The following is a 26,804-nucleotide window of genomic DNA, read 5'->3' as shown; positions in this document are numbered from 1 at the left end:
ACTTTTTCACTCTCCTCAGTACACAACCACAAATGGTGGGTTACGTACACACAACGCACAATCGCAAGCCGGCACCCGCATGCCCAGATCACGGGAGCGAGCTCACACGTCCCGTCGTCTCAGTCTCGCGATCACCTCACGCGCCGCCACCAGAGGGCGCCCGCGTCCCCACCGGGCCCACACACATCACAAGGCGTGAAAACAGGCCGCAGGGGCTCCTGGGAGGTGTAGTCCGAGTCTCGAAAGGCGCCACGCAAAGGACTCTGGGGCAGTTCGTTCAGCCAAGTCGCAAACGAGATTCCATCCTTGTTCTGGAGGACCATCCTTTCGCCCCTCTCCTGGGTCCACTCGACTCTGGGCCAGAGAGATCGGAGCCACCGTGAGCCGGGATCCCTCAACCTCACGTCACGACCCGGGCTTGCCCGTCGAGAGCCGCGCCACGTCCCGGAGGCTTCTGGGAGGAGCAGCCTGAGCTCGCAGTGCGCAGGCGCCAGCGCGCGCGTTCCAGGCCGCGGGTGAGCCCGGCTCCACGTCCCTTTAAGCCCTGGGGGCAGAGGAAGGGGTGTTGGGATGGAACGCCCCCGGACGGGAGCGTGTAGGTATGGATGTCCAGGAGGGCAGAGAACTGGGGAGACTGGGTCTGGCTAAAGGGCCCAAGGAAGGGCCTCAGCATCTGAATCCGTCTACGGGACGTCCTAAGGACCTCTACAGGTGGCGCCTCCGGGAGCGCAAAGCGCACCCTGCACCTGCGCGCTTCGGCGCAGGGGGGCGGGGCCTGGGGCGGGGCCCCGCCCCCAAGAGCGGCTCGGAATGCGCGAGCTTGCATGCCGCGGCCGGCGTGTGAGGGGGCGGGGCTTCAGGCCCGAGCCCGTGGGCGAGGTGAGTGAGCGCCTGCGCGCCGCGTGGCTTTGTTTAGGGGCGGGGCCTCGCGCTCTTGGGGCCGCCCTGAGGGCGGGGCCGCGGCCCGTCGACGTGTCCCGAGCGTGACGGGGCGGGGCCGGCAGCGGGGGCCCGGGGGTCTCGCCGGGGAGTGCGCTTGCGTGGGAAGCGACCCGGGAGCGGGGCCTGCGCGAGGTGCCAGCGCAGCTGCTGTGGTCGCCGCCGGGACGCGACCCGGGAGGACCGGGTGAGTGTGGATATGTGTCTGGCTGAGCTTGTCTGTCTGGGCGCTCGCGACCGCTCGGGGGGCCGTGTCTGGTCGTGTGGTGACGGAGTGTGAGATGAAGAACTGTGTGTGAAGCGTGAGGTGGCGCCGCCGTGCTGTGAGGGGAGGAGGGCGTATGGTGGCGTTTCTGCGGGTCTGTGACGGAGCCGGCCGTGTGGGGACGGGGACGTGCCTCGGGCCCGCGTTCGTGTTTCCACGCGAGGTCTGTGGTGGTCGTGTGAGGAATAAGCGACTGCGCCTGAGGGGAGGCGCCGGGGGCGGGCGTGTGAGTGTGGCTGTGAGGATTCGTGCCGCTGGAGCGCGTTCGTGTGTGTGTGTGTGTGTGTGTGTGTGTGGCGCTGTCTGGCGTGGCTGCGTGGTTTGACCCGGTGGCTGTCCGACGTCAGCGGCTCTGCGGTTGTGCATGGGTGGCGCTGTCACGGCGCCGTCGTGCCGTGTCTTTCCCTGCAGCCGCGGGAGGAGGGTCCCCGTGGGGAGGACGCTGCGCCGCTTCACAGGCGTGCGGGCTTCTGGGTAAAATCGGGTGATGACAGCACCCGCGTCAGCGCTGGGACGGTTACCTGGGGTAACGTCGTGAAATCCAAATTCCCAGGACGGAGCGTGGCTGTCACAGCGCGGTGTGGGCTCCGGGTGTTCGCTGTCGTGCTGGTGGCCGTGTGTCCTTGTCCCCGCCCTGAGGTGGGAGCACAGTGGGGAATGCTGGCGGAATCTCCATCTCTGAACTTGAGGTTGGGCGGTCATCCTTGAAGCTGAGGAGCGGAACTCTTCGGGCCCAGTTGCTCCTTTTTGCCTGTTATTGCATTAATGCGTCTGGAGGGCGGGCAGAGTCAGCCGTGGTTTTCCAGGTGGCACAGGGGTAAAGAACCTGCCTGCCAATGCTGTCGACGCAGGTTCTATCCTGGGTTGGGAAGATCCCCTGGAGGAGGAAATGTCAACCCACTCCATTATTCTTGCCTGGAAAATCCCATGGACGGAGGAGCCTGGGGGGCTGCAGTTCACAGAGTCAGAGAAGAGTTGGACAAGACTGAGCACGTGCGCGCACACACATGCATACGCATACGCACGCAGTCTTCCCTGGTCTCTGGGACCTGTGACTGCATATGGTTGTGTGTTTGCATACACACACACACACACACACGTGAGCGCACACACACATGCAGTCTTCCCTGGTCTCTGGGACCTGTGACTGCATGTGATTGTGTGTTTGCTTCCTACCAGTGTAGCTTGGGTGACTCTGGGACTTATGGTTCCATCACTCAGTTGTGTGATTTGGGGGGAGGTCACTTATATTGCCACTGCAAAATGGAGATAATAGTACTGATCTTATGCTTGTGGTGAATGTCAGGTACTGGGTTGGCCAAAAAGTTTGTTTGGGTTTTTCTGTAAAATGTTATAGAAAAAATGGAATGAACTTTTTGATCAACCCAATCGAAAAGTACCTGACACAAGTAAGCAATATATAAGTGATAATTGCTTTATTATTAGTGTAATAACTGCAGAGATTTCACAGAGAATAAAATCCACACAGGAAGAAAAGCAAAAAGCGGAGCCCCAGGGAAAGGGTTTCCGGTCGAGAGGTAGAATAACCTTAAAGTCTAGGTCAAGCTTACATTCAGAAGTTTCTGGTCAGGGTCCTGGGAGGGCGGGAGCAGAGGGTCTTCCTGGATGGAGCTGTCCCAAGGGAGCGTATGGGGTTGCCATCCCAAATGGGAAGTGGCAGGGACTGGGGAGAAGTATTCCTAGTAACACAGAGATCTGGAGACCTCTGTCAGTCTCTCCAGGGCTTCTCAGCTTTGGCACTTTGGATAGTTAAGGTCAGATAGTTTTTCATTGGAGTGGGGTACAGGGGAGGGCCATCCTGTATATTGTAGGATATTTAGCATTATCTCTGCTTTCTACTCACTAGAAGCCAGTAGCACACCCCGCTTCCCCAATGTTGACAAGCAGACATGTCTGTGGACACAGCCTGGTGTCCTGTGGAGGATACAGTCCTCCTAGTTAAGAACTACTAGTGTACAGGACCATGATGAGGGCACACCATGAACATTCTCAGGGCGTGAGGGTGGGCCGGGGCGGGGGGGCGCTCAACGAGAGAGGGGATAAAGGGATATTGTTCCGGAGATGAGAAAGAAAAAAACAGTATCTGTGGCCTGCAGCCTGGGTAGGCTCTGAGAGGCAGTCCCTCACTCAGCATTCAGATACCTGCCGTGGGCCAGGCTGACAAGACAGACTGGGTTTCTACTCATCTGGTGCTTGCATGTAGTAGAGAGATGAAGTTAAATTTATAACAGGTGGCAATAAGTATCTTAAAAAGTAAAGCAGGGTGAAGGGATTATACAGTGACAGTGGATGCACTTTCAGTATTAACACCAAGGCTTCCTGTGGACATCTCAGTTAACTCCAAAGCCAGGAGTGACTCCTTGGGATTCTTTTTTTAAAAGATTATTGATTTATTGACTTCTTTTTGGCTGCACGGGGCCTTCGTGGCTGCTCTCGGGCTTTCTCCGGTTGTGGGGCGCAGGGGCTACTCTAGTTGCAGTGCGCGGGCCTCTCATTTTGGTGGCTTCTCGTAGCAGAGCATCCCAGGCTCTAGAGCACGGGCTCAGCAGTTGTGGCACACGTGGGCTTGGTTGCCTCGAGGCCTGTGGGATCTTCCCAGACCAGGGATTGAACCTGTGTCTCGTGCATTGGCAGGCGGATTCTTAACCACTGGACCACCAGAGAAGTCCCTCCTTGGAATTCTTTGATCAGGGAATATAAGAGTTTGAGTTTATCAAAGACTTTGTCCTCCCCAGTGCTCATCAGGTCTGGGCTTCAACAGGGAGATCTCCAGCCTGGGGCTCCGAGACTGGGGCAGTAGTTCTAAACTGTGCCTTTGCATAGAGCAGAAATCTTTGAAGATAGGAGTAAGACTTGCTTGGACTCAGGTCCCAGAGACCCAGAGATTGACTTGATATTCTGGCATCAGACCCCGGCATCAGTTTTTAATTAAAAAACTCCTGAGAGATTACTGTGTACAAACAGGATTGAGAGCTACAGCTGTGAGAGTTTGGGGGCTCCTCTGGGGCTTCTCAGAATCAGAGAAATTAATTTGATGGTGGGGAGGGAAGAGGAGATACCAGTGCTTTCAATATCTTATTAAAGGTAGTCCTGACCGCTGCACTTCCCTGCAGTAGGGACATTCCTAGCCCCATCCCATTTTAAGTGAGGAAGTCAAATCTGTTCCCATGCCCAGCAGAGAAAATGGCAGGGCTGACATTCAGGTGCAAAGCCTGTTTTCTGTTACAGCTGCGCTTGCGTCTTTGATGAAAGTACCATCCTCTATCCTTGGCATCTGGGGCTTTCAGGTTCAGGGTAAGAGTGAGCTTAAAATACCAGACAGGTGGTGCGGCAGGAAGAAGCTGGCTGAACAGAGGCGGCAAGTCTGTGTGCCTTTCAGGTATGTCAGGACCCGTCCCCAGCTCAACACCCAGCAGAGCCCCCCGGATCACGGGTGTGCTGTGCCCAGAGGGGAGGCCTGGCCACTGTCCAGTAACTTAAAAAAAAATTATTTCTTATTTTTGGCCGTGCTTGGTTTTTGTTGCTTTGCGCAGGCTGTCTCGAGTTGCGGTGAGCAGCGGGCTTATTGCCTTGGCTTCTCTTGTTGCGAAGCGCAGGCTCTGAGTGTGCAGGCTTCAGTAGTTGCAGAATGTGGGCCCAGTAGTTGTGGTTCGTGGGCTCATTAATTGTGGCGCACAGGCTTAGCTGCTCCATGTCATGTGGAGTCTTCCTATACCAGGGATCGAACCTGTGTCCCCTACACTGGTGGGCAGATTCTTATCCCCTGTGCCATCAGGGAAGTCCCACTGTCCAGTAACTTTTTTGTGTGTTTCAGCAAAACTTTACAAAGATAGTGGCCAGATTTGGCACACACACTGTATGTTATGGGCCTCTGCCCTAGACTATGATTTTTCCATGAGGTCTTGGACTGAATGCTCTGTTGATTCCCCAGGCCATGGCTGGGCCTTGGGGAACCTAGGTGGGGTAGAGTGGACTTCAGAATTCTCTTTCTTTGGCCCACTGGAGGCCGAAGCACTGGGCCAGGGAGAGGGCTGATGTGGGAGATAACTGGGGTGGGCAGGAACCACCTGCTGCTATGAGCTCATCTTAGGTAATGCTGATTCCCGGGCTGACTCGGGAGCCACCAGCTCCCAATCTGTGGGACATCAGAGTCACCCGGGGCACTTGTTTAAAAACTCGGGGGCCCCTGACCCCAGACCTCCCAGGAGGTTCAGTGAATCTGTGCTGGGTGTTCATCGAGTCTGTTCTCCTGGGCGGCCAGGATGGCCTGGGTTCCACCTCTCAGCGGAAGTGGGGCTTGTGAGGGACAGAGGGGAGTGTGATGACGGTTTAATGAGCCAGTGCTGTCTTTCTGCAGGTGAGGCAACAGTCTGTAGAGACACCCGACTTGCCTAAGGTCACTTGGAGCTGATGTCACTTTTCATCTTGGGTTTCTGGCAGGTAGTGGTTGGGGGAAGGTTGCAGGTGAGGAGTCGCTGAGCAGGAGTCAGATAGATGGTCCAGGGAATGCTTTTTGAGAGAAGTTCTTCTCTGCCCGCTGTGCGTCCAGCTCTGGAAAGATGGTGGCTGGGCTGAGGGCTGAGACTGAAGTCCTCTGCATGAGGAGGTGGGAGGGGGCTGCTGCAGCCCCCACGCCCCGGGCTGGGGCCTGTGTCCCTTGATGGGCCCCAGCCCCACCGTGTTGCCCAAGTTCCTGGGGGGAGAAAGCTGGAATCTGGAGGATGCAGCCATGCCTTTTCAGGAGCCTGGGGAGGGGTGACCTGGGAGAACAGACCTGGGAGCTGTGGAAGGCCGCCAAGTCCATGTTGGTCCACGTACCGGACGTCATTTCGCATTTCAGGCGTAGGCCTTGATGACCTGTTGTGCATGGGGGGACACAGCTGGGGGCTGGTTGTGATGAGGGCACTCCTGAGTCCTGGTGCCAAATGCCAGCTTCCGGGTACAGAGGGACAGAATCCACCCTCCCCACCACTATCACGTCGGCTGGAGGGGAGCTTGTGGTCTGCGCCCCAGCTGGGAAAGGAGAGAGTTCCAGAATGTGTCAAGAGCCTGACCCCAGGCCCCAGACACGAGGTCCTGGAGACGCCCGACTCCAGGTGCCCTTTGAGACCTGGGGAGGGGGTTGGATCGGGGGGGCAATCTGTGCGCAGCTTTGCTCTGCCTCTGTGCCTTCTGCAGAGTGCTCAGGGCAGTCTTGGCTGCCTCTCAGATGTCCTCCTCGTTCTCCCAAAACGGCAGAACATTCCAGGTAGTAGGGGGCATGCTGGCTCTGCGTGCAGGTGCCAGGCTCCAGCTGGGCCTCCTGAAACTTGTGCAGCCGCTCCGCGTCCTTCCTCAGCTCTGTCTTGCGGCCAGTGAGCACCATGGGGACCCCACGCAGAGATGTATGACCTCAGGGAAGCCCTCAGTGAGAACGTTGCCATAGCTGGTGGGGTTTGTGACACCCTGGCAGGTGGGCCCGAGGCGGGTGTTCTGGTGGGACAGGGCCTGCAGCCGTCGCAGTCTTCCTGCCTAGCAGTGTCATGGGGGTCCTGGTCACCTCCTTGCCGCCTGTAGTCATGCTGGCCGTGTCCTTGTTGAATGGATGGGGCATAGCGCTCGGGGAAGCAGCGACATCTCCCACGGCCCCCATTGCCCACGCCCACGCCCTTCGGCTCCTTCACCCCGGGCCTGGGGTGGCAGTCAGGGCTGAGGCTCTGGCCCGCGGTATCGAGCCAGGAGCTGGCAACACTGGCAGCAGTGCGGGTGGAGCTCTCCAGGAATTTCTGAAGCTCGTACTCATGCAGGTTCTAGCCATCCTCATCTTAGGAGCAAGACTTTAGCGTTGTGCTAAAATTGCACAGCCCTTTCCCACCCTGTGGTCTGGGACTCAGAATATGGACCCGGTTTAGAGCCCTGCCCTGAGGTGTAGTGGGATCCAGCCTCTTTATTTTGTGGTGTTGTTTTGAAGAGGTGATTGTGCGTTTGCCAAAGCATAGACAGGGAAAAGGGAGCTTTGAAACCTAGTGACCCAATTCCATTCTTCAGGGACAGTCATTGCTAGCAACTTCTTTATTCTGTTTCCAGAACTTGTCTGTGCCTTTTCACTCAAGTATTCATATCCTGTTTTGTTTTTTTTTTCCCCTAAGCATTTTCCTCTACACCTATTTCCCATCATTACACCATGTCTTGGAAATCGTTTCACACACGACAGGCACAGTAGATTTCTTAACCTCAGTAGAGCTGACATCGTGGGCCTGATTGTTTGTTCTATGCTCTGGGCACTGTCCTGTACCTTGTAGGATGTTTAGCAGTGTCTCTTGTCTCTGCCCATTAGAGGCCTAGAGCACCTCGCCCCTCAAGCTGGGACAACTGCAGATGTCCCAGACATTGCATCTCCTGGGAGCAAACTTACCCCCAGGAAAGACCCACTGGTATAGTGCTGCCTTATTCCTTTTAAAGCTACCTGGTGCCCTGTATGTGCATGTAGCGTTCAGTCACTCCTTTTGTTACTGATAGGCAGTTGTTTCCAGGCTCTTGACAGGTAGTTAATTGCAATGGGGAGAACCTTTGTATTCTGTTACAAATTAATCACTAAAGGGCCATGCCTGTAAGCTTAAATTATACATAGTGGCCCACCTCTGGGAACTCTGTCTGCCAGGTAATGAGCATGGAGGTAAAATATCTTTGTTTAGGTCTCCAGAATCCTCCTGACCAGGGCCACCTGTGAATGACTTTAAGAAGGAAGAAATGAACACATTGCTTTCAGAGGCTTATTGGAACCAGGAAGTGTTTGTCTTTACTTTGCCTTTACTCCCCTTTTCACATAAAAGAAGCCTGAATTCTAACTTAGGCAAGGTGGTTCTTCGGGACATGAGTCCGCCACCTCCTCAGTCTCCTGGCTTTCCAGATAAAGTCGCTGTTCCTTGTTCCATCATCTCTCGGTTTATTGGTCTGTCATATGCTGGGCTCTGTGAGCTTGGACTTAGTAAGGTAATGATAATGTAAAAACTAACACTTGTTTAGCACTGGCACTCCCCTGAGTTTATTGAGTATTTTCTTTCATTTAGTTTCCACAGCAGCCCTGTGGAGTTGTCCTGGTAATTTTCCTCATTTGGCTGTTGAGGAAGCTGAGGCCCAGAGAGGACAGGGAGGGTGTCTGAGTCACACAGGAAGTGGGTGGCGAAGTCGGAAGCTAAACCCAGACCGCCTGGCTCCAGGTGGATGCCCTTCACTGTAGGACTGTCCTGCCTCCTCCTGCAAACCCTGTCATTTTACACACATGCAGGAATGTCCAAAGACGTACCAGAAATACCTGGGTCAAATAGTATGTGCACCCTCAGTCTTAGGCAGTATTGCCAAGTCACCAGTCTCTCTCTAACCAGCACTGTGTGAGAATTCTTACTGCAGCCCTCTTGGTGGGTGTCAGGCATCCTTGGTGATGCTTGGTGTATACCAAATTAAAAAGGAAAAGGAAGGCGAGAAATAACCGTGTGCCTGTTGTTGAGGGTAACTCAGGTAAACTTCTACCAGCTAAGGGCACAGCAGATTTGCGTTTACCCCATTGTACAGATGAGCAGACTGAGGCTTTGTGTAGCTCTCCCACAGCCAGTAATCGGCAGAGGCAAACTTTGCATCCAGAATTATCTGATGACAAACTGCTATTCTTTCCTCCCAGCCGTGCTGAGTTCCTTGGAGGAAATTACTTCGTGGACAAGAATCACGCACCTTCAATTTCAGGGTGTGTGACGAGCACAAGCGGCTATGAGAAACCATAGGATGGATGCTGTGCCACTTCCTAAAGCAGTCCACTTGACTTGAAGAATCAGAAAGGAAGAATCTGGTATGATTTTAAACACAGTTTTTATATTAACACAGATTTATCATGACGTGGAATGCAAAAGTCATATGGTTGTTGCAGAAAACAAACAGAAGACTTCAGGAGTTTTATGCGGTGGGGCAGCTGCCTTGGGGTGTTCTCAGGCTGCTGAGCTAGACATTAGCTCTCCTCTGCTGTGCAGGGACATTAGTCAGAAGAGCTTAGAGGCCACGTGGCAGTGAAGTGCTGGAGCTGGCCTGCCCCGGCTCACGCAGGCCCATAGTGCACACATCTCCGCAGCCTCAGGTTGAGGGGCATCAGTTTGATATCTCATAGTGCACTCTGATGGCAGTATTTGCACCATGGAAATTGGCAGACATTGCAGACTACCCAGCATCCATTTTAAATACAGCAGTGTGTACATGACCTTCCTACAGCAACCATAAGGTCGTTCTCTAAGTCTGAATCTCTTTCTGTTTTGTAACTTCTTTCGTATCCTTTCTTTTTAGATTCCACATATAAGGGATGTCAAACAGTATTTCTCCTTCTCTGTCTGACTTCACTCAGTAAAACACTGTAGGTCCATCTGTGTTGCTGCAGATGGCATTGTCTCATTTTTTTAATGGCTGAGTATATTCTATTGTATATATGTCCACATCTTTATCCATTCCTCTGTCAATGTGCATTTAGGTTGCTTACATGTCTTGGGTACTGTAAGCAGTGCTGCAGTGAACGTTGGGTGCATATGTATTCTTTCAGGTCATGTTTTTCTCCAGATCCATGCCCAGGCCTGTGGTTGCAGGGTCATCTGGTAGCTCTCTTTTTAGTTTTTTAAAGAACCTCTATACTGTTCTCCATAGGGGCTGCACCAATTTACATTCCCACCCATAATGTAGGAGGGTTCTCTTCTCTCCACACTGTCTTTAGCATTTATTGTTTTAGGATTTTGGTGATGGCCATTCTGACTGGAGTGAGGTGATACCTCATTGTAGTTTTGATTTGCATTTCTCTAATAATTAGAAATGTTGAACTTCTTTTCATGTGCCAACTGGCCATCTGTGTGTCATCATTGGAGAAGACCTACTTAGGTCTTCTGCCCACTTTTTGAGTGGGTTGTTTGTTTCGATGCTGCTAAGTGTCATAAGCTATTTATAAGTTTTGGAAACTAATCCCTTACCAGTCACATCGGTGCAGATATTCTCTCCCAATCTGTGAGTTGACTTTTTGCTTTGTTTACTGTTTCCTTTGCTATGCAAAAGCTTTTGAGTTTGAGTAGGTCCCATCCCATTTGTTTTTGTTTGTTTTTATTTTCATTATTTTGCGAGATGGATTGAAAAAGATATTGCAGTGATTATATGAGAGAGTGTTCTGCTTATGTTTTCTTACAGGAGGTTTATAGTATTCGGTCTCATGTTTAGATCTTTAATCCATTTTAAGCTTATTTTTGTGTATGGAGTTAAAGAATGATCTTCTTTCTTTCTTTTTTTCTTTTTTTTTACATGTGACTATCTAGTTTTCCCAGCACCATTTATTGAAGAGACTGTCTTTCCAACATTGTATAGTCTTAATAATACCTTTTAAAACTCAATATGGTATATCTGACATACTACCTTTTCAACTTGTAATCAATATAAACAATTACCCATGAGATTTTTTACTTTTTTTTTTCATTCTAGGTCTTTAAAATCAGGTATGTATTTTATGGTTAGAATTCACCTCAATCCAGACACTTAATTTTTATTGGAGATATTTGATCTATATTTAAATTTTGTAATATTTATTATTATTGGTGGCCTAGTAGTTTGGATTCTGGGCTTCCACTGCTGTGGCCTGGGTTCCATCCCTGGTTGGGGAGCTGAGAAACTCCACCAGCCACATGGCATGGCCAAAACAAACAAACCCAAATTGTTCCAGACATACTTAAAAGTTTTATAGTAACTGAACTAAGGGTCAGTTTTTAGTCTTACATTAGTGATAAATTTTAATTCGATGATTCTAGTATTTATCATTTTTATGGTTTTAATAATAAATGAATTGAAATAAAATGAAACAGTTTCTTATTTCCAGAACTCGGTGTCTGCTGGTATTCATGTTGGACAGCACAGGTTTAGAGTGACGGGGCGACAGAGGGCCTCCCTCGGAGGCGATTCTTGGCATCTCACCTCTTACTCTCTCACCCTGGTGCACACCACTGAGGTATCTCTTTGAGATTTCTGCACACCTGTCTAATGAGCCCCTTCTGCAGCTCTTGCTTCCTGCTTCCTACCCCACCAACACACATCCATAGTATTCGCCACATAGCCACCGAGAAAAATTTTTGTTAAATGTTAAGTCAGGCATCATTCCTCTGTTCAGCTACCACCCCTCCCCACACCTTATCATGCTTAGATCAGTTCCAAACTGCTTATCACTCGCTTCATGACCCAGCCCCTGCTGCCCCCAGTCACCTCAGGCCCACCATTTCCCTGCTCCCTCACGCTGCTCCCGCTCACCTGCACTCTCTCCCCTCCACACACCCAGCGTGGGCCTGAGCAGGGCTCTTGCACCTGCTGTACCCCTACCCAGAATGCCTTTCTCCCCGCGCCTGGCGTGGGTCTGAGCAGGGCTCTTGCACCTGCTGTACCCCTACCCAGAATGCCTTTCTCCCCGCGCCTGGCGTGGGTCTGAGCAGGGCTCTTGCACCTGCTGTACCCCTACCCAGAATGCCTTTCTCCCCGCGCCTGGCGTGGGTCTGAGCAGGGCTCTTGCACCTGCTGTACCCCTACCCAGAATGCCTTTCTCCCCGCGCCTGGCGTGGGTCTGAGCAGGGCTCTTGCACCTGCTGTACCCCTACCCAGAATGCCTTTCTCCCCGCGCCTGGCGTGGGTCTGAGCAGGGCTCTTGCACCTGCTGTACCCCTACCCAGAATGCCTTTCTCCCCGCGCCTGGCGTGGGTCTGAGCAGGGCTCTTGCACCTGCTGTACCCCTACCCAGAATGCCTTTCTCCCCGCGCCTGGCGTGGGTCTGAGCAGGGCTCTTGCACCTGCTGTACCCCTACCCAGAATGCCTTTCTCCCCGCGCCTGGCGTGGGTCTGAGCAGGGCTCTTGCACCTGCTGTACCCCTACCCAGAATGCCTTTCTCCCCGCGCCCGGCGTGGGTCTGAGCAGGGCTCTTGCACCTGCTGTACTCCTACCCAGAATGCCTTTCTCCCCGCGCCCGGCGTGGGTCTGAGCAAGGCTCTTGCACCTGCTGTACTCCTACCCAGAATGCCTTTCTCCCTGCGCCCAGCGTGGGTCTGAGCAGGGCTCTTGCACCTGCTGTACCCCTACCCAGAATGCCTTTCTCCCCGCGCCCAGCGTGGGTCTGAGCAGGGCTCTTGCACCTGCTGTACCTCTGCCCAAAAATGCCTTTCTCCCCGCGCCCAGCGTGGGCCTGAGCAGGGCTCTTGCACCTGCTGTACTCCTACCCAGAATGCCTTTCTCCCCGCGCCCGGCGTGGGTCTGAGCAGGCTCTTGCACCTGCTGTACTCCTACCCAGAATGCCTTTCTCCCCGCGCCCGGCGTGGGTCTGAGCAGGGCTCTTGCACCTGCTGTACCCCTACCCAGAATGCCTTTCTCCCCGCGCCCAGCGTGGGTCTGAGCAGGGCTCTTGCACCTGCTGTACCTCTGCCCAAAAATGCCTTTCTCCCCGCGCCCAGCGTGGGCCTGAGCAGGGCTCTTGCACCTGCTGTACTCCTACCCAGAATGCCTTTCTCCCCGCGCCCGGCGTGGGTCTGAGCAGGGCTCTTGCACCTGCTGTACCCCTACCCAGAATGCCTTTCTCCCCGCGCCCAGGTGACTCACAGGTGCACTGCACTGTGAGTGCCGCAGCTCCGGCGCCTCTTCGGAGAGGCCTTCCCCCGCCTCCCCCTGCCCCCCAACTTGCCCCTCCTTCCCTGCTCATGTCCTGGTTCCTTCACAGCAGGGGTCTCAGTTCACACTGGGCTCTGTGTGGGCCTGTCCTCCCTGCTGGAACGTAAGAGACCCGGGAGCGGGTGCTTATCCACTCTGCTCCCCCGCCAGCCCCTGGGACAGCTCCTGGCACGTGGCGGGCACTCCACAGCTCCTTGTCAGCTGGAAGAGCAGGCGTCTGCCCCTTTCAGTGTCTCCTGACCTGGCGCCTCCTGTGATCTTGGGAATAGATGGTGTTGGCTGCAGCTCCTCCCTGATGCTGAGAAGGGGCAGGAATGTTTCAGATGATGCTCTTGACTTCCCCAGTGTGTGTGACCAAGGTGTGGGCCCGGAGGCTGTGGGCCCTCCCAGTGGCCCCGGCAGTCTCAAGGCTTCTCTTCTCCCCCAGGCCCACCTTCTCAGTGCTCTGCCCTCCTCCAGCTGTGAGCCCGCAAGAGGGAGGAGAGGATGCCTGCAGCTCGGGGGAAGTCCAAGTCCAAGGTAAGTGGTGACTGCTCTTCCTTCAGGAAAGTTCTTCTGCCTTGTAGGAAACCATTTCTTTCCTTCCTGCCCCATGGAGACCCAGCCAAGACCTGGTCCCTGGTTTCCTTCCATCACCTCAGAGGGTGGGAGCATGAGCAGGGCCCCCCTCTCCTTTTTTCTCATTGTGCGCCTGACCTTTCACCTATTCATTCAGCATCTCCAGGGGCTCTGCCTGTCTTCCCTCCCCAGAGAGAAGACCAGAGACACCGTGATTTCTCAAGGTGGACATGAGTGCCCAGGTGGGACCTGCTGGGGCAGAGGGCTGGATGTTGTCCTCCGGAGTTAATCTCTCATGTTGCTTTGTTTCTACTTGTACAGCCCATATTTATGAGGAGGAAATTTCTCTAACTTTGAGAGATTTCTGACCCTGTAGGTGTTCAGATAGAGTTAGTTGAGCCAGGCCAGTGAGGCAGCCTCCTATAATAGGCATGTTTCAAGATTTTAGCGATCAAGTGATTTTCTACAGTAAGCCTCCTGAATGCAGTTTCTCATAATAGACACTTCTGCTCTTCAAGTTGTGTGTATTTGTTTCCTATTGCCACAAAAGTGGCCATTCAAGACAGCATACATTTATTTTCACAAGTTTGTGGGTTGGGGTTCAGACCCAGCTTGGGTTAGCTGGGTCCTCTGTTTTGGGTCTCATAAGACTGAAACCAAGGTGTCTGCCAGCTGTGGTCCCATCTGATGCTCAGGGTCCTCTTTGAACTCAGTGGTTGCTGGCAAAATTTCATTCCTTCGCCTTCCGCTTCCCATGTGGCTCCCTTCATCCCATCTTCAAACCAGCATCAACAGGTCCAGTACCACTCATACCAATACCAGTACCACTCCCCAACTTCCCTTTCCGCTTTCCTCTTCCACCAGCTGGAGAAAATCCTTTGCTCTTGGGGGCTCCTGTGATGACACCGAGCCGACCTAGATAATCCAGGCTACTTCCTCTAGTTTCAAGGTCAACTGATTAGTAGCCTTGATAACATCTGCAAAAATTTTGCCATGTATAATGCACTCCTATGTGGTTAGGCACATGAATCAGAAGCAAGACTGCCCAGACTGAACCCCAGCTTCTCCGTTTACAAGCTGTTAGACCTCCAGTAAGTTACCTCAGTTCCCACATCTGTGACATTGCTGTGGTCCTCTGGCAGTGCCCCGGTCACTGCCCAGCATGAGCTAGGGGTGCAGGGTACCTAGCAGAATGCCTTGTCTTTGTCAGTGCCGTGTAAGTCCAAGTTGATATGCTTTTTATGGAACAAAACCTTTAATACCACCTGTATCATATTGCATTGTGTTTTATTTATTACAACTGCCCCTTTTGATCTCAGAACCTCAAGTGTTTCCTTAGTAGAACCCTGGTACCATGTGTCTTCCCTGTTTGGAAGTCCACTGTCTTCTCCCGCCGGGTGGAAGCACAAGCCCACAGTGAAAGGACGTCTGCGTTTCCATTTCAGGCGCCAGTGACGTTTGGGGATTTGGCCATCTACTTCTCCCAGGAAGAGTGGGAATGGCTGAGCCCCATACAGAAGGATCTGTATGAAGACGTCATGTTGGAAAACTACCAGAACCTGGTTTCTCTTGGTAAGGCTCTCCTGCGCCCATGATCCACAACTGGACTGTTGAGGGCGATGAATCAGTTAGTCAGGGAAACAGAAGCCACTCCAGTTTGGCTTTTTTAAAAAAAAAAACAAAAACTTTATTGAGGTATAATTCACATATTATACAATTCACCCATGGAAGTATACAGTTCAGTTGGATTTTCAAGTGTATTTACAGACTTGAGCACCCATCACCGTAGTCAATTTTAGAACATCTTCATTACCGCGCCCCCCGCCAAAGAAAACCTGTAACTGTCATCAATCACTTTTTTATTTACCTGTGCCAACTAATGTCCCCAGATTAGGCAAACACTAAACCATTATTTACTTTCTGTCTATGAATCTCTCTATTCTTGGTGTTCAATAAAAATGAAATCAAATATGTTGTCCTTTGTGTCTGACTTCTTTCATTTAAAGTAATATTTTTGAAGTTCATCTGCATTGTAGCATATATGAGTATCTCATTTCCTCTTCTTGGCCAAATAATATTCCACCTTTTGTTTTTTCCATTCACCAGTTGATAGGCATTTAGGCTGTTTCCACTGTATGGCTGTTACGAATCTGCTGCTATGAATGTTCATGTACAAATTTTTGTGTGGATGCATATTTTCATCTCTCTTGGGTATATGTCTAGGAGTTGTAGGTACTGGTCATATATCAATAGTAACTATATAAAATATAACCTTTGAGGACTTGGGTTGTTTTTGAGAGAAATAAAGAATTGACTTAACAGGTACTACTGAAAGGTGAATATTGGACGCTGAGGTAATAGAGATGGTAACTACAGGACACATCCTCCATCCTAGGGCTGGGGGGACAGAGGGAAGAGTTTGGAGTTTTTAGGACTTTGGGGATGGGACTCAGACTTCACAACGGGAGGGGAGCACGGCCTGTTTTGTTTATCCTCCTGAGGGGGCAGCTTGGGGCTCGTTCTGGGAGTCGCAGGGGAAGAAAGCAAAGCAGCAGTGGAAACCACCTGTTCTGCTACTGGTGGACGCTGACAGGGAGCAGTTGTTGTGGGAGTGTGGGCTACAGCAGACCAGAGGACCGCAGGCGGGGATGTGGAAAGACTGTAACTGAAGGACTAGTCTCAGGAGTCTCTGCTCCAACTCTTCCCCAAAGTAGCTGGTTTTGTAGAGTTAGGAGTGAATAGCTCTGCTGTCTATGACTGACCTTTCATCCTTTTTCTCCACCTACCCTTCACATCCTCTGTGCTGCTTTTGCATGAATAAACCCCATTTCTCTTGAGACCAAGCCTGATTCTAATAGCTGTGGTGCCCACATCATGCTCAGTTTTAATGTTTTTCCTGTGTTGTAGGACTTTGCTTTCGGAGACCAAATGTGATCACCTTATTGGAGAAAGGGAAAGCACCCTGGATGGTGGACCCAGTGAAAAGACGCCGGGGCTTGGGTGAGTGCCTTTCATCAATAAAGGGCAACATCTTTAAGATAATAGTTGAGAGCCACTTTCTCCACCTCAAAGACCCCAAAGTTGGGCAGAAAACTCAAGTCTCTTCAGTATGTGTCCTCAGAGGGAGAATAATTAATATTCAACAAGCCTCTCACTAGGTATCTGATACTCTTTAAAAAAAAAAAAAATTACTTACTTGGCTGCATCTGGTCTTAGTTTCGTCATGCTGGATTGCCAAACAGACTCCCGAGTTATGACACATGGGCTCCAGAGCTCGCAGGCTTATTTGCTCCCTGGCATGTGGAGTCTTAGTTCCCTGACTGTGGGTTGAACCTGCATATCCTGCATGACAAGGTGAATTCATAACCACTGGACCACCAGGGAAGTCCTTGATACTCTTTTTTAAGTACAGGTTCCTCCCAACAGCTCTGTAAGGTAGGTCCTCTGATTATTCCTATTTTATAGATGAGGAAACTGAGGGCCAAAGAAGTTCAGTGACTTGCCCAAGGTCATCTAGCTGGGAAGTAGCAGCAAAGGTGGGGTTTGAACCGAGCTTCTGGTCTCAGAAGCTCAGGTTTTAATAGCCCCATCCCCATCCTGCTTTGGTTTTCATATTTCCCTTCAGAGAAAGTGTGTGTATTCTGACTTCTCTAGTGATTGTATTTATAAGGATGTTACTTGCAGTGTTGTCATTCCTTAAAAAAAAAATTAAAAATCTTTCCCGTAAGTGTTTATTTTGACTGCTTTTCGAGAACTCATTTCCTTCTCTAGTATTAATAGATTCCTCTTTGATTGGTCAAGTTATGGGCTTTTTAATTTTGTTGTGTTTTTAGTTCATTTTTACAGTTATGAGTTTAATTTTTTAATTGTAAAAAAAACACATAACATTAAATTTACCATCTTAACCATTTTAATTTAGTTTTTGTTTATTTATTTTTTGGCTGTGCTGTTTGGTTTGTGGGATCTTAGTTGCCTGACCAGGAATTGAACCTGTGCCCTCAGGAGTGAGAGCACAGAGTCCTAACTACTGGATTGCCAGGGAATTCCCATCTTAACCATTTTTAAATGTACAGTTAAGTATATTTGCATTGTTGAACAAGAGGTATCTGTTGCTGCTGCTGCTAAGTCGCTTCAGTCGTGTCCGACTCTGTGCGACCCCATAGACAGCAGCCCACCAGGCTCCCCCAACCCTGGGATTCTCCAGGCAAGAACACTGGAGTGGGTTGCCATTTCCTTCTCCAATGCATGAAAGTGAAAAGTGAAAGGGAAGCCTCTCGGTCGTGTCTGACTTGCAGCGACCCCAGGGACTGCAGCCTACCAGGCTCCTCTGTCCATGGGATTTTCCAGGCAAGAGTACTGGAGTGGGTTGCCATTGCCTTCTCCCAAGAGGTACCTAGAACTTTTTAAATATTGCAATACTGAAACCCCATGTCCACTAAATATTAATTCTTTCCATCTCTCCAGTCAGCCCTTGGTATGATTCTGACTACTATGGATACATCATATGAACGGAATCATGCAGTATTTGACCTTCTGTGACTAGCTTTTTTCCACTTAGCATAATGTCATCAAGGTTCATCCATGTTGTAGTACATGACAGGATTTTCTTTTTTAAGGTTACATAATATTCCATTGTATATATATATATACCACATTTTCTTTATCCATTCATCTGTTAGTGGACATATGGGTTGCTTCCATCTCTTAGCTACTGTGATTCATGCTGCAGTGAATATGGATGTACAGATAAATCTCTTCAAGATCTTGGTTTAGTTCCTTTGGATATGTACCCAGTGTTAGGATTGTTGAATCATATGGTAGTTTTTTTTTATTTTCTAAGGAACCACCATACCATTTTCCACAGTGGCTACACCATTTTTCATTTCCACCAGTAGCACACAAGGGTTCCAGATTCTGCTCATGCTTACCAGCACTTGTTTTCTGTTGTTGATTTTTTTTTTTTAATATATATATTGGCTGTTTTTATGTTGTGAGGAGATTTTGTGGATTTAAATTTCTCTAATGATTAATGATGTTGAGCATCTTTTAATGTGTTTATTGGCCATTTGTCTGTCTTCCTGGGAGAAATATCTATTCAAGTTCTTTGCCCATTTTTTAATAAGGTCATTTGTCTTTAAGTTGTAGAAGTTCTTTATATATTCTGCATGTTAATCCTTTATCATATATGCAATCTGCAATATCCATAGGTTGTCTTTTTCCTGTTGTTTTCTTTGGAACACAAAAGTTAAGTTTGATGTACTCTCATTCTCTTCTTTCATTTTGCTGCCTGTGCTTTTGGTGCCATATCAAAGAAATTCAGTGCCAAATCCAATGTCCTGAAGCTTTTCCTCCTGTGTTCTCTTCCTAGGAGTGTAATAATTTTTGGTCTTACATTTTAGGTCTTTAGTCTATTTTTGAGTTGGTTTTTGTATATAGTGTAAATAAGGGGTCCATGTTCATTCTTTTGCAAGTAGGTACCCGGTTTTCCCAACATCATTTGTGGAAGAAACTGTTCTTTCCCCTTTGTGCCAGTCTTGGCAGCCTTGTTGAAAATCATCTGACCAGATGTGTATGAGTTTGTTTCTGGGCTGTCTGTTCTCTCCCACGGGTCTGTGTGTGTACCTTTATGCCACTGCCACACCATCTTAATTACTAGGAAGTCTGAAGCATCCTTTTTCATTTCTCTCTTGCAAGAGTGTTTTGGTTATTCAGGGTCCCTTGCAATTCCATATGAACTTTAAGACTTTTTTCTACTTTGGCAAAAAATGTTACTAGGATTTTGATAGGGATTGCATTGAATCTGCAGATAACTTTGAGTGGTATGGACAGTTTTTAAGTCTTTCAATCCACAAGCACAGGATGTCTTTCCATTTATTTATATCTCTGATTTCTTTTAGCAATGTTTGTAGTTTTCAGTGTACAAGTCTTTCATCTCTTTGGTTAAACTTACTCCTAAGTATTTTATCCTTTTTGATGTTATAGTAAATGGGATTGTTTTCTCAATTTTCTTTATGGAGTGGTCATTGGTAGTATATAGAAACAAAACTGATTTTTGAGTGTTGATTTTATATCCTGCCACTTCACTGAATTAATTAACTTATTAATTCAAATTAATAAATGTTCAGACTGTTTTTGGTGTGAAATTAAGGTAGTTCCTTCTGTTCCTAGCTCATTGAGTGTTTTTTTATCATGAAAGAGTGATGAATTTTGTCAGAAGCTTTTTTTTTGCATCAGTTGAGATGATCATGTGGTTTTTGTCCTTTAATTTGGTGATTGTGATATATTACATTTATTTTCCTATGTTGAACTATCCTTGCATTTCTGGTATAAATCTGACTCACTCATGTGTATGATCCTTTTAGTGTACTGTTGAATTTGGCTTGCTAGTATTTTGTTTAGGATTTTTGCATAAGTATTTAATGGAGATATTGGTTTGTACTTTGCTTTTTTTATAGTGTGTCTTGTTTTGGTGTTAAGGTAATGATGACCTCATACAATGAGGTAGCAAGTATTCCCTCTGCTTTTGTCCTCTGTAAGAGATCATGCAGAATTGGAATGATGTCTTCCTTAAATGTTTCATAGATTTCACTAGCCCAAACACATATGGGCCTGGTACTTTCTGTTTTGGAAGGTTATTAATTACTGATTCAGTGTTTTAAATAGATATGTACCTATTCAGATCATCTTTTTCTTATGTTTTGAGTTTTGGCAAATTGTGTCTGTCTATAGTTTACCTTCTGCCTTTCCTGGACCTTTCCTATAGTAAAAACTACATTTATCTATTGAACAGTTTATGGAGTTTAATGTGGTATATGTTGTTGTTGTTCAGTTGCTAAGTCTTGTCCAGCTCTGTGACCCATAGACTGCAGCATGCCAGGCCTCCCTGTCCTTCACCATTTCCTGGAGTTTGCTCAGTCTCTTGTCCATTGAGTCAGTGATGCCATCCAACTATCTTATCCTCTGTCACCCGCTTCTCCTCTTACCCTCAATCTTTCCCAGCATCAGGGTCTTTTCCAATGAGTCAGCTGTTCGTGTCAGATAGCCAAAGTACCGGGGCTTCAACTTCAGCATTTTCTTTAGGATTGACTGGTTTGATCTCCTTGTGGTCCAGGGGACTCTCAAGAGTCTTCTCCAGCACCACAGTTCAAAAGCATCAATTCTTCAGCACTCAGCCTTCTTCATGGTCCAACTCTCACATCCATATATGACTACTAGAAAAAGCATAGCTTTGACTATATGAACCTTTGTCAGCAAAGTGATGTCTCTGCTTTTTAATACACTGTTTAGGTTTGTCATAGCTTTTCTTCAAAAGTATATGGTATATATTTATTAAATAATAAAACTATTCATTTCAAGTTGCACTTCTGTGAATTTCTGCTATTAAATATTTCTATAAAGTCCTTACTATGTTAAAACCATAATAAAACACTCAAAGAGTTATTACTCTGATTATCATCATTGTTATTACTTTGGTCGATAATTATTGCAAACAGCTTCATTTTTTAGCACAGGAAAACAAACTGAATTTCTTGATGTCTTTCAGACTTAGGGTCTAAAGGTGAGACCAAGAAGTTACCTCCAAATCAGTGCAACAAATCTGGGCAAAGCATCTATCAGAAACCCGTTTCCACGCCACAAAAAGTTCCCACAGGAAAGAAAGGCTGCAGGAAAAATTCAGTCCTAATAAAACCCAAGAAAGTACACTCAGAGAAGAAATCTTTAAAATGTAATGACTGTGGGAAGTTCTTTGGCCAAAGCTTATCTCTTAAATTTCATCAGAATTCTCATGCTGGGGAGAAGCCTTATGAATGCGGTAGTTGTAGAAAAGCTTTCAGACAGATCTCATCCCTCATTCTTCACCAGAAAATTCACAATGGAAGGAGAAGCTTTGAATGTGATAAATGCGGGGAAATCTTCATTCAGAGGACATCCCTGCTCCTACATGGGAAAATTCATGGTGAAAAGGAAGTCTTTGACTGTGGGAAGGCCTTGAATCAGTGCTCATCTCTCAGTATACATCAGAAAAGCCACTTTGTTGAAAATGTCTACCAGTGCAGAAAATGTAAGAAAGACTTCATTCGCATGTCATCTTTTTTACTTCATAAGAAAATTCACAGTGGAAAGAAAATACACAAATGCAATAAATGTGGGAGAGCCTTCAGTAAGAAATCAGTCCTTATTATACATAAAAGAATTCATACTGGAGAGAAAACTTGTGAAAAAGCCTTAAGTCACAGTCTACAGCAGAGAAGTCACCATTTAGAGAATCCTTATAAATGCAGAAATTGTGGGAAATCCTTTAATAGAATTTCATCCATTATGCTTCATCAGAGAATTCACAATTCAAAGAAACCCTACAAATGCAATAAATGTGAGAAGATCTTCAGGCGGCTTTCAACCCTTATTCTACATCTAAGAATTCATAATAAAGAGAAACTATACCAGTGTAATAAATGTGAGAAGGTCTGCAATCGGCATTCATCCCTTATCCAACACCAGAAAGTTCATACAAAGAAAAAGAAACTGTTTGAATGTAAAGAGTGTGGGAAGATGTTTTCTGGAACTGCCAACCTTAAAATACATCAGAACATTCATTCTGAAGAGAAACCCTTCAAATGCAATAAGTGTAGTAAAGTTTTTGGCCGCCAGTCATTTCTTATTGAACACCAGAGAATTCATACTGGAGAAAAACCCTATCAGTGTGAGGAGTGTGGGAAAGCCTTCAGTCACCGCATCTCTCTTACGAGACATAAGAGAATTCATAGTGAAGACAGACCCTATGAATGTGATCAGTGTGGGAAGGCCTTCAGTCAGAGTGCACACCTTGCCCAACATGAAAGAATTCACACTGGAGAGAAACCGTACACATGTAAGACATGTGGGAAGGCCTTTAGCCAGCGGACATCCCTCATCCTCCATGAAAGAAGTCACACTGGAGAGAAACCCTATGAATGTAATGAATGCGGGAAGGCATTTAGCAGCGGCTCCGATCTTATTCGGCATCAGAGAAGTCATTCCTCAGAGAAACCCTATGAATGTAGTAAATGTGGAAAGGCATACAGTCGGAGCTCATCCTTGATTCGACATCAGAATACACATTCTGAGGAAAAGGCTTAAGATTGTTTTAAATATGTAAAAGCAGAGAGGGAGGCCAGCAAAGTAGCAGAGACAGAGGTATGGGAAAACGCATGTCTGTAACACAAACTGTGTAAAAATGGGGCAGTTTGATGATGTGTCCCACTTTGAAAGCCAAAGAACAAAAGTAATTGATGATTTGACCAGAAGATTTGAAATCCAATGAAGCAGTGACTTTATCATACATCTTAGTTTCAAAATAACAAGCTCAGATGATTGGGTCAGTCATTTTTAATGAAGAGCATTCTTCATTTGATAAAAATAACTGATACTTTATTTTCATTGTAACTTTAAAGCTATTTCATTGGTTATATACAACAAAGTAAATTGTAAATCATTTTTCTGGATGGAGCTGTGAGCCTGACTTAAGGTCACGTGAAAAAAGAGTTTGAGTTTGTCCCTTAGAAGTATCACAGAAGGGATTTTCTCTGTGGCACCAGGGTGCCATTTTCAGCTAACAGCAACTTGTGGGTGACAATAAAGAAGACTGAGTAAAGAGATAATAGCACTCATAATTGTGTGGAGCAATAGAATCATTACCATACTGTCTCTATCGATATGAAGATATATGATCTTCATGGTATGAAAAATCTAACAAGCCTGGGACAAGCTAATGGGGAAAAAAACAGGATGTACTGAAGAATGAGGAACTTCAGAATGGGGAGAACTTATTTTCTTTGTATATGAATTTATATTTATATGAATAAACATTGGTATTTTTATGTAAGAACACTGGTGTGCAAGTGATTGGTGGAGAATGGGATGTCGTGGACTGAATTCATGTTAAAAAACTAACCCCCAATGTGACTGTACTTGAGTTGAGGCCTTTTGGGATACAGTAAGGGTTAGATGAGGTCTCGAGGATGTGGTCCTCATAATAGGAATGGTGTTTTTAAAAGAAGAGACGCCAGAGACCTCTGCCGTGCGAGGACACAAGGAGACAAACTAGCCCTCACCAGTTTCCAGCCTGTGTCATCCGGACCTCAGACTTCCAGCCTCCAAAACCATGAGAAATGAATTTACGTCACTCAGTTTATGGTGTTTCGTTATGGCAAACTAAACTTAATACATGAGAAAAACCCTGCATTTCTGTGCCAGGCTCTTTTCTTGTCAGCTGTTCACCATGTATACAATAGTGTTCAGTCCCTCTTTCCGGTTTGTGCAAAATATGTGAGAAATAAAATCAGAGTTCTTTTTTGGAACTGAGTTATATACAGTTGGACTCTTCTGTGTGTTTTCCTATTGCAAAAGCTATTTTTGAAAATACCCATATCTTGTTAAGACAACTATGTGGATTGTTTGACCACATGGTTGGGTCACTCTAACTTTGACCACAGCTGAAAAATAACAACTGGATTTATGAAGGGAGCATGCATGCAGTATAATAGAACAATTAATTTTCCATTTAAACTTGTCACATCAGTCTGCAAGATCAGCATAAAAATCAGCACTTCAGGCAAACGGATGAGCAGACGACACAGAAAGCTCGTGGGGGGCCGCGTCTTTCCTCCCAGCCGTTCTGTACACACAGCCCCCTGCTTCGTTAAGTCCTCTGCCAATCTGCCCTAGACGCTGGTTCCAAAGCAGTGGTCACACACCTGAAACACGTCATGTGTACTAATAAGACACTGTTCCTGCCTGCAGGCACTTGCAGTTTAGGAAATACAGACTACTTAAATATGGAAGCATGTAAGGTACACAACAAATGTCGAGGATAGTGAACTCCATGGTGATGGATCACTTTTGGAGACTGATCGTATTAACAGCAGAATAGGTATTTACTAGGCACACAAATGTTGGGAGGCTATTGAAGGCAACAGAGAAAGCACAGATGTACAGACTAATGGCAGAGGGTTGTGAGGTATTAGGGGAGTTACAAGCTCTGGCATTTAGTACAGTGACTGGCGCAAAGGAAGTGGTAAACAGTAATATTGAATGAATGAAAATAACCTCAGTTTAGCCAAATTTTCTCTTAAGGCATAGTCAAAAGGGAACACCTAATTTTGAAGGTTACCCAGACACTGAGATAAATCTGTGAAAGACAAGCCCTCACTTTAAGGAATCACTAGTGAATTTTGAAGGCTGTGATGAACTTAGGGTAATCATAGCAACAAGCAACCTTAAACCTCATCCAGTTTTTAACTATATTAATGAAAACATGAAAGGCTTAACAGAAGAAATGGCATGACCATTTCTAAGAATTAAAATCTATTTACTTCTGTTTCTACTGCCCAACACAAGATACATGGAATTTGGTCAAAAGTAATTTTTACAAAGCTACAAGAAAAATCAATACCCACCACCAAGAGACAAAAGCAATCAAGAACTGGAACCAGACTCCCTGACACAGAATTTTAAATAACTGTGAGTAATACGTTAAAGGCTCTAATGAAAAAGGTATTTAACAGGCAAATTAGATGGGTCATTTGATCAGAGAGATGGAACTGTGAGAATCACATGGAAATAATAAGAAATGAACACAGTAGAGATGAACAAAACCTTCAACAGGCTCATAGGTATACTTGATGCAGCCAAGGAAAGAATAATTGAACTTGAAGGTAAGTCAATAAAAAGTAGCCAAACTGGAACACTGAGGAGGGTAGAGGTGACAGCAAAGAATAGATCACCCAAGAGCTGCGGGGAAAGATCTGTTGTCCCAACACATAACATAATGGAATCCCAGAAGAAACAGAGAAAATGACTGATGAGAAATATCTGAAAAAAAATGAAAAAGAAATATCTGAATAAATAATGGATAATGACAACAGAGCATAAATCTATAAAGCTTAATATCAGGAAAGATTTTGTTAAGACATTATACAGGAACAAAATGGGGAGGGGGGACTGTCTCTATGAAATTTTTCATGAAAATGTCTTTCAGAATTGTTAGAGAAATGAAGACTTTCTCAAAGAAAGAAAAACAAAACACCTTGCCAGAAGACCCTACTTTAAAAGAAATGTTATATGAAGTTCTTTAAGCAGAAGGGATGTGAAACATAGCATATACTCGGATATGCATGAAGATCTACAAATGGAATAAATGAAGGTAAGATAATTTTTCTTAACTGTAGACTTATCTAACCGTCTGGAAGATAGCTGTCAACAGCAGTATGCTATAGCAGTATAAGTGTAAATAGATGACAAACACAAAGGATGGGAGAGATTAGGAAACATCGTGTAATATCTTGTTAATGTTACTTGGGGATATATTCCGGTTAATTAGAGATGTACATTGTAACCATAAGAGTAACCACTAAGACATTTTTTAAAGAGATGTAAGCAATTAATCAAATAAAATGGAATAATAAAAAATCCTTAGTTAACCCAATAGAAGGCAGAAAAAGAACAAAAACCAAAGAATAGGCAGTTTTTCCTTTCTCAGGCTCATATGTAAAAAAATTCAGGCAATCTGGGCCAGAGGTAACAGATCAGAAATGAGAATGTCCCCAAATTCACCAACTGATTTTAAATTCAGGAATTTTGTGTCATTTAACTTCTTAAAGTGCAGATGCCTCCACTGATCCTGCATCTCAGTCTCCCCCCAACCTCAGGCCACCCCACCTCGAGGACCAAGCCACCTTCCCCTCAGCTGCCGACTCCACACGAAGCAGAACCTACTTCCTTTGACATTGGCTTGACATCTTGTGCCAAGTTGACCTCTTGCTGCCCCATTATGTTTGATTCTCAGTACTTCTGCCACATTGCCAAAAAATGGAATGAATTTTAAATCATTTAGAAGAAACTGAGGAGCTCTTTGGGAAACGTCAAAGCAGATTGTGCACTCATTTTTAATTGTTTCCTATCAGTTCGGTTCTGTCACTCAGTCCTCTCTGACTCTTTGCCAATCCATGGACTGCAGCACGCCAGGCCTCCCTGTCCATCACCAGCTCCCAGAGTTTGTTCAAACTCCTGTCCATCGAGTCGGTGATGCCATCCAGCCATCTCATCCTCTGTCGTCCCCTTCTGCTCCTGCCTTCAGTCTTTCCCAGCATCAGGGTCTTTCCCAGTGAGTCAGCTCTTCACATCAGGTGGCCAAAGTAGTGGAGCTTCAGCTTCAGCATCCGTCCTTCCAATGAATTTCAGGACTGATTTCCTTTAGGGTTGACTAGTTTGATCTCCTTTCAGTCTAAGGGACTCTCAAATAAGATGAGTCCTGCACTTTAAAAAATAATCTTATATTTTCATATAATTTTATCT

General features: G+C 46.9%; 1 protein-coding gene across 5 annotated transcripts; it reads left to right on the top strand.

Annotated features, from left to right (window-relative positions):
* The first annotated feature begins 384 nt into the window (after positions 1-384).
* On the top strand, positions 385-26,514 carry ZNF667 (zinc finger protein 667). 5 transcript variants are annotated; one of them, XM_043434723.1, is made up of 6 exons: positions 385-515; positions 8,883-9,047; positions 13,342-13,433; positions 14,918-15,044; positions 16,380-16,472; positions 21,016-23,823. In XM_043434723.1, the coding sequence occupies exons 3-6, from the start codon at positions 13,401-13,403 to the stop codon at positions 22,587-22,589; spliced, it is 1,827 nt and encodes a 608-aa protein (XP_043290658.1). In that variant the 5' UTR covers positions 385-515; positions 8,883-9,047; positions 13,342-13,400; the 3' UTR covers positions 22,590-23,823. The 5 variants fall into 5 exon arrangements, with proteins under 5 accessions (XP_043290658.1, XP_043290659.1, XP_043290660.1 ...); XM_043434724.1 differs by having other exon boundaries at positions 493-599; XM_043434725.1 differs by lacking the exon at positions 385-515 and adding an exon at positions 754-879.
* The last annotated feature ends 290 nt before the right edge of the window (positions 26,515-26,804 follow it).

The sequence above is a fragment of the Cervus canadensis genome, chromosome 18 (genome assembly GCF_019320065.1).
Source record: "Cervus canadensis isolate Bull #8, Minnesota chromosome 18, ASM1932006v1, whole genome shotgun sequence".
Classification (NCBI taxonomy): Eukaryota; Metazoa; Chordata; class Mammalia; order Artiodactyla; family Cervidae; genus Cervus; species Cervus canadensis.
This window is presented reverse-complemented; position numbering and strand designations above follow the sequence as displayed.

Bases quoted from the DNA above. Each gene is read 5' to 3' on its own strand.
- ZNF667 (XM_043434723.1), top strand. From the start codon at position 13,401: ATGCCTGCAGCTCGGGGGAAGTCCAAGTCCAAG. The intron at 15,045-16,379 runs GTAAGGCTCTCC...CCTGTGTTGTAG, and splicing joins CCAGAACCTGGTTTCTCTTG to GACTTTGCTTTCGGAGACCA. The intron at 16,473-21,015 runs GTGAGTGCCTTT...GATGTCTTTCAG, and splicing joins GAAAAGACGCCGGGGCTTGG to ACTTAGGGTCTAAAGGTGAG.